Source organism: Convolutriloba macropyga, chromosome 5, assembly GCF_964194025.1.
Source record: "Convolutriloba macropyga chromosome 5, txConMacr16.3, whole genome shotgun sequence".
Lineage (NCBI taxonomy): Eukaryota > Metazoa > Xenacoelomorpha > Acoela > Convolutidae > Convolutriloba > Convolutriloba macropyga.
The window spans coordinates 72,098,349-72,106,118 of NC_134472.1; the positions used below are offsets into that span (position 1 = coordinate 72,098,349).

A 7,770-nucleotide genomic window follows, 5' to 3' on the forward strand; every position below is an offset into this window, starting at 1 on the left:
GATTTTTTTCACTCTGTATGTTGCTTTTTTGTTTTTTTTTTTCTATATATCTGAAATAGGTGGGTTTAGATAAGAGTTTTTATTGCACGACTCTTTAGTTTTCTGTTGTTTGTTGCCTGTACGTGATCAAGGAAAATAAAGCAATTTTAGAAGCCTTAAAGTTTTTTTAGACGGTTCTTTTTTGTTTTAAAGTTTCTGGCATGTCGAGACGATTAATAATTGTTTCTTGATTTTTGATTTTGGTTTAATTTTTGGTGTTGTTGAGTTCATCATAGGTAGGGCAATTATTTTGTCTTCAAACAGACTGCGCCATAATACATTTCGTAATTTTTCTCCGGCAACATAAAAAAATTTTAGCAAGTTTCGACCAAGGTGGCCTTTGGGTAAGTAAAATTAAGCAACTTCTCTGACTGTTTCTTGTCGACTAATAAAAATACGCAAAATTAATATTCATAGAGCAATATAAAGCAAAAATATTTACACATCTTTACCTAAATTCCATTGAAAATTAACTCCAGTTAAACTCCAAAATTTTTCCAAATCATGCTGAAATATCTCCATTAAAACTCTTTTGCCTTGTGGGGTCACTGTTTGTGAATACCCCAAGCGACCTCTGTTTTTAGGGAAGCAATATTTGGTCGGTCGGTAGCAATAAAATGCGTTGTCATCGGTAAACCCAAAATCAGATTCTGAATAAATTTTCTCCAAGCCCAAAAATTGTTCGACTTCAAGTAGCGTACTTGCAGGATTCTCTTTCGCAAATTTTTCGCCGTCTAAAATCAAAAATTGATCACGTCTAAAAAAATCGAGCCATCGTTGGAAATGTCGGCCGTATAATGAGCTGTTTGCGTACTGTGTGTTGGGGTCTAAAATTTCGGAGGTTAAATTCTGATCAAGCTTTGTTGGTTGATGACGTAACGAGTGAAAAGCTTGTGAAACAGTTCGTCTGATTGGATCCCGAACTATCAGTATGAACTTCAAATCTTTGCCCAAGAAAAATTGATACTTTTTGATCAAACTTGGCGACATATGATGCGTGAAATAATTTGGAGTCTTTTCAATTGTGATTTGATGCGCATATGATTTCGGCATTTGGCGAAGATACCAGAAATAGTTGCGACCCTTTTCTGCAAATTTGTCAAAGTAGTGTTGTTCTTCTAAGCTACACGCGACAGATGGGTGGAACGAAAGGAATTTCAGGAGAGATGTTGTTCCACTTCTCTGAGATCCGATTATGAGGACTGTCGGGTACCTTTTGATCCTGGACCTGTGATTGGTGGTTTCGTTTTTGTCCAAATAGTAGTCACTTTCGTCTTCTTGCTCGTTTTCTCTCAACTGTTCGTCTTGAGCTTCCTAAAAATTAATGTAACAACTCTCACCCTAAGCAGACCCTTATCCCCCCAAAAAGTGCTGCTTTCACAGCGAACAATAGAGTGCTTCAAGGGTTTTTTAAGTTGAAGGTGATCGTTATTTATCAGACACATCCAGACGATAAAAAACCCATTGCTCGTTTTCAAAAATAGCTTGTTTTTACCTCGTTTCAGCCAGACACAGCCGGACAATTTTCAGTCGTTATCAGACATTTTAGCTCGTACATGATCAAACATTATCCAGACTTTGACGAGCGACCTCGTCCGTGTAATCACCCCCCCCCCCCTGCCAAGTGCATTTTTAATTGTCTGATAATGAACCAGCGCCTCGACTCGGGTTATTATTTCTGTGTGCAAAGTAAACTTTCCTGAATTTATATGCTTTTATACTAACCGACTGTTGCAATAGTTTCGTACCTACTGCAACCCATTTCCTAAAAATTTATCCCCGCCCACGGGCCATCTGAACCGACCATCTGTAAACGATAATTTTGCAACTTCATGGTGGCATTTGGAAAGCTCTATGAGATTTCTCCACCTCTTATTAAGACGTGTACCCCATTATTAACTGTCATTAGTTTGTTTCCCAGGTTGAGGTGTCAGCCCTAAGAGACGCAAAAATACGCATATGGGCTGTCAATGCATTCATTTTAGCATTTTAGCATTCATCGTATATACATTCAATTTATTTATCTTAATACATAATTTTTCATTAGAAAGTTCTCATTTGAGGTCCAACGTTTGCTAAAAAACCGAATAAATGAGAATTTTAAAGAAAAATCAACGCCATTTTTTGAACTAATTATAATGCATTCGCCACAGGTAATTCCTTTGATAATATTTTGGGTATTTTAATTAAAACAGTACTTAATGGTAACACAGGAGTAGAAGAGGCGACAAGCAAGTATAATAAGACCAGTAATTTGAGTCTCAGGAACTGAGGTTCCAGCGTTGACGCTGTGTAAAATCAGCGTTTAGAAACACTAACTCTATATCAGATCGACGCTTTGGAACACGAAACTTGTGTAAGAACCACGCATCCTCGCGATACACTTATATAACATCTACGCATTGGAACGCTAACATTACGTAAAATCGACGCATCTAAACGCTGTCTTTTTGTAATACCTCCGTCTGGTAACGCTTAATCTTTGTAGAACCAATCTTATCAAACGATAGGTTTACATAAAATGACTGGTGGCTAACTTTTAGAAGTTAGAAGATCTTCTGTAAATTGTTACAAAAATTACGGTGAAATTATTAACTTTAAGAACTTAGACTGAATGCTTTAACCTCAAAATTATGTGTAAAGATTACAGGATACTTTTTCATAAGCTTACTTTACAATTATTGTCTAAATTTTTGCTGCCTGTATTCCACATGGTAACTTTGATTACGGAAAAGAAGCACTTACACATTTAAATTTACATTTTCTATATCATTAAAGCCTATGCTTTATTCATTGGATCTATAAGATTGAGATTCAAATGTAAATTTTAAAAGTACTACAAAAAAAATTTAAAACAGTTAAATCAGTTTTGAAAAAATATCGGCAATTAGAAGTGATTTTTTAGTTAAAGGTTGTATTAATCAGCTTAAATTGCCTTTTTCGTTACATCCAAAGATATATTAAAGACAAACAACTTTCAGGAAATTTGGTATAAATTTGTGATAATGAATAGAAAGAAGGTATATAGTTGCGAGACCAGTTGCAAGATAATTGTTTCTCCTGGCTGGACTCGTGCAATATATCCAACGTTCTTGCACAAATTTAAAGCAAGAATTACTTCAATGAGCCATTTTCAATTATTTATTAAAGATGATAGCTGGACAGAGTTTTTTACGGACAATTAATTTCTACAAACTATTGAATTTAGCAAAATTTGTAAAAATCATTTTTTATCCCTCTATGATTGACTTCGATAAAACGAGTTCGCCATATATAAATCAATTGATTATTTTTCAAACATTCTGCTGGTTTCTTATGTGTGTGTTCAGGAACTGAACTAATAGGCAAAACTTTGGTTTTGAAAATCCGAAGCAGTAGTAACTTATATGATGGTGAGAACCATTTTAGCTGGGCTCATATACCTGTTTTCCTTAAAAAGCCAGTTATCTTCTTAAACCCTTTTAAAGCCCCCTTTTTTCGAGATTATTGTTGCGTCTTTGACAATTATCTTCTATAAAACTTGCAAGTATCTGGCATGGTACTTTTTGTTTTGCAAACTCTCGAAAGATAACAGTCTTTTGCATGCTCTTGCAAGTTGATTGTTCCGTGCAAAAATCTAGCCAGATCCCAAAAGATAGTTGTTGGAGTTTTGCAGGTATAGTGGCGAGGTTAGACTCACTTAAGACATGTTTAGTAATACCTTTAAGGAAAAGCAAAAAGTGGTTGTTTTTTAAAATTTAAGATATCTTTGGTATATTTGTTTGTTAATACCAAAAATTTCCATCTCTGGTTTGAAAAGTCAGAATTGATGGGTTTTCTCTACAACAGTTTTGAGGTTTTGTACTCTTGGTGAAAAAAAATATTAATGTTTTAATACTAAAATTTTATATTTTTGTTAATGCCACTATTAAACATCAGCATGAGCCATCGGGGCATAAACTACAAGAGTGAAAAAACTGGAATTCTGAAAACTCAAAAATGTTCACAAGCTCATAAATGTACACCCCCTCCAATTTCTCAAATTCTGAAGGACACTTCGGACCAACATGGCCTTTTGGCCGATGATAGTGTACCCATAGACCTAGAAAACAGTAATGCATCATATTCAAAAGTGTAGCGATTGGCATTTTTATGGTTTAAAAAGCGTCTTTTATATCCTATCTATTTATTGCAGAAATTCACTTCATAATGTGTTGGTCATTTCATTGTTGTGTGTTGTCGATTCAATGACATTGATTGCAGATCTTTAAAGATACACAGGCATCGTCACAGCATCGGCCAGCTAAAGCATGCATCTCGATGCCATGAAATTTGTTTACTCAATATAATTTTTTGTTTAGTATATGAATAGTGATTTGGAACCCCAAGAAAATTTTTTACCAAGAGCAGCCGGCTCTCAAATTGTTTGTAACGTGATTCCTCAACGATTTTAGTCTTTAAATTTCGTTTTTTCTAGATCTGCAAATGAGCAAAATTATAAGTTAGTTGAGATTTCTTAATCAAGAAGTTAGCAAACAAACTATTACTGACTGAAGCATTACAAACTTCAGTAAGAGATTGGACATAGTCTGTAACGAAGGATTTTCTCAACTTCAATCATAAAAATAAAATCTTTGAAACGATCGAGCGTCTCACAAAGATCGGCTTCCGCTAAGATTCTTGAGAATCCACAACAAAGTACTTCGATCAATTTTGTTGGTTCCAGGTTGGTGCCAATTTCTTGAAGTTTTCTTCTCTATTTGTTGACAAATTTAAGTGAAAAATTCTGTTCGAATAGATTTTTTTCTACTAGTATAGAATTGCTGAGCGCATTTATGGAGAATGCGCTTAATACCTTTCACACTCAGGGAGTTTTGAAATAACCCTACGGAATAATCTTTAAATAAGGTTTCATGAGTTTCCCAGAAACTACCTTTTCTGGATCATAAAAGTCGTCATCTTTTCGTCTCTGCCTCGATTCTTTCCCTATTCCGCCTGGACTGTCATCTTTTATCTCTTTACTGGATTTGGTTCGCCGTATATAAGGTCGGCGGTTCGAATCCCGGCCACTCCGAAATGGGTTATCGTCATTTTCCTCACTTCCGCCATTTTGGTTAGCTAGGCGGACAATGTAATAAAAAAGAGCTAATGTAATGGCAAATATTATTACTCGAGATTGTTTGGTTCGCATATTTTGTTTTTTATTATTAGATTCTAATTAAGAAACGCCGATAAATTCAAGCCAATAAAATATAATTAAAAAGCTTAGAAAACTGAATATCGAAGTAAAAGCCAATTTTACGGTTATGGTGTCTTATTAACGTCTCTAGTAAGTGTGAATGAATTTAATTTGAAGTTTCTAATTCAAGTTCTGCGAGAGAAAAGTTTGAATGAAAACTTAACCTGTGATGTCATATATGATCACATGTAAAAATTAATCAAAGTATGAAAAAATATGAGAAAAACTGTTCCTGCGAAAATAAACTAATTTCTAGGAGATCAACAGTGCGTTAGCAGCGTACTAATGCGTTTATATGACATACAATTAACCATTAAAAAGTTTAACAACAAATGTATTCAAAATTTTATTAAGGCACTTCAGTGCAAAATGTTTTTTTTTCCACTTCTTTTCTGTCTTTTGAAACACGACGTCATTATGCAAAATTTTTCACTTAATAACAGAAAATTCAATTGTCATTTAATTGGAAGAATTGTAAACGGAAATGCTGACGTTTTTTTACTTGCGAGTTTTGCTTCTTGCATTTTAAAATGACATCAACAATTGACAAATAGGTTGTTTTAATATAAATTTCTGTGCCTTTGAACTAATATATGTCAAGACGAAGCCTAGTATTTTTTGATAAATCTTTATGATGCTCTCATTAGTTTTTTTGTAAACAATCCTAACACCATCAACATCTTAGATCAAAAATTCTTCGATTCCAAAGTAGCTGTTTCACTAGAGGAAGGCAGATAAATGCGTTTTCACGAGAACGGAGATTCAGATCTGGGAGAAACATAATTGTTCTCCAATTTTGAAGACTAAGTGAAACGAGGAAGAAAATTGACAAGAAGATCTCGAACACTCTGGTCGCGCGGTCTCTATTCAAGAAACGACAGTCTGAACTAGTTTCTCGTCTATTCAAATAGTTCCCAGGCTGAGGCGCCAGACGGAAGCAAGTATGTCCAGACCGTCCCAGACGGAAAGTGCCTATGTCCAGACCGTGCCAGACGGAAAGTGCCTATGTCCAGACCGTCCCAGACGGAAAGTGCCTATGTCCAGACCGTCCCAGACGGAAAGTGCCTATGTCCAGACCGTCCCAGACGGAGAGTGCCTATGTCCAGACCTTCGTGCGTTCACCAGAAATTCTAAATTTTTCTACTACAAGAAACCATTGAAAGAAAAGATGTTGCAAATTATCAAAAATGTTTAGATAATTTGAAATACAAGCAGAGCGATATTTCTGTTGTTGTCAGTCGATTATTTGAATTGGTGTTGTAAGTTACTTCATCAGGATTCCCGATGAAAAGAATTAGTAGTCTACAACCGTTCCTATTTATGAGAAGAATTTGCCTCAAACAATTTGTGTTCGTAAAAAGAATTGCTCAAAACTAAATCTGGTTGTGGAAAACAAATTGCTCAGATTCACGAAGAAAATTTGAATGGAACTATGAATAGAAATAAACTCAACACATGAAAAAGAACAGACTCCACTATGACTACGGTCAGTCTAAAGGTTCTTAAAGAAATTTTTTGAGCCAACAAAAAACAACTAATATGGAAAAATTTATTCGAAAAAAAGGCCAAACAACAAAAACCAAGTTCTCCTATTTCAGGATAATATCATTCTTTATAAAGATCTCTAAACAACTGAACGTCCATTAAACTTATTTCCTACCAAAACTGCTACTAAATTGTCTTCAATTTAGTTCAAAACATTACATTACTGAGAGGGGAATGAAGACCAAACTATTTGAGAGAAAATTCAAATTTATTGTCCCGACCCAATATAGTTGGGGGAGGAACTATATGCTCAAATGGTTTTTTTGTTCAGTCAATTTTGCCCGATCGATACAATCGTAGACAGTCGTGATTGGTATCACTAGAAGGTCCGTCCAGCGTAGAATATTGAATTAAGAAGATTTGTTCGGTTTCAATTTTTACAGCGAAATATCGAGGTTTAAACTTTTGTGAATAGTAGACGATATTCCTTTGTTTTTATTCATATTTTCCAAATTCTTGGCCACATTTCCGTCAGTTTTGCTAAAAGTATGTTAGAATTATTAACAGCAGTGTTATTGATTTTGTTTTTGAAGACACAGGAGGGTTATTAAATTGTTTAGTCAGAGTTTTTTGGCTAGAAATTATGATAATTTCTTGAAAATTCAGATTTTTTCGTCAAAAATGGGATCAAATATGCTTTTTTTAGCTCAATTTCTTTAAATTTGCTGGAAATAGACCTTAAATTGCAATCATATTCTTGGTAAGCTCAAAAGGAGATCTATCTTTACTCCCGCTGGCTTTAAGAGTCTTCTGAAATTATTATTCTGCCATATAAACTCCATAATTATACAAAATGCATAATTCATTTTTGATATACTGAAGATTTCAATTAAAAATTATTATATTTTGCAATCATTTGAAAAATTAAGTGTTTTCTTAGACGCGCAGTAACATCAGGGCTGATCTTGGATCTCGATCTCATCTGCATCCTCACAAACAAATTTTTTAAAGATTTTATTGTGGCGCGG

At 34.5% G+C, this 7,770-nt stretch overlaps 1 protein-coding gene across 1 annotated transcript; it reads right to left on the bottom strand.

Annotated features, from left to right (window-relative positions):
• Nucleotides 1-428: 428 nt before the first annotated feature.
• Nucleotides 429-5,263, bottom strand: LOC142340236 (heparan sulfate glucosamine 3-O-sulfotransferase 1-like). Its single transcript, XM_075390758.1, has 2 exons — nt 4,952-5,263; nt 429-1,353 (listed from the first exon to the last, which is right to left on the bottom strand). The coding sequence occupies exons 1-2, from the start codon at nt 5,207-5,209 to the stop codon at nt 478-480; spliced, it is 1,134 nt and encodes a 377-aa protein (XP_075246873.1). The 5' UTR covers nt 5,210-5,263; the 3' UTR covers nt 429-477.
• Nucleotides 5,264-7,770: the final 2,507 nt, after the last annotated feature.

Excerpts from the sequence above, each read along its gene's own strand:
- LOC142340236 (XM_075390758.1), bottom strand. The coding sequence starts at position 5,209 with ATGCGAACCAAACAATCTCGAGTAATAATATTTGCCATTACATTAGCT. Across the intron at positions 1,354-4,951 it reads ACTTTTATGATCCAGAAAAG|GAAGCTCAAGACGAACAGTT; the intron begins GTAGTTTCTGGG and ends ATTAATTTTTAG.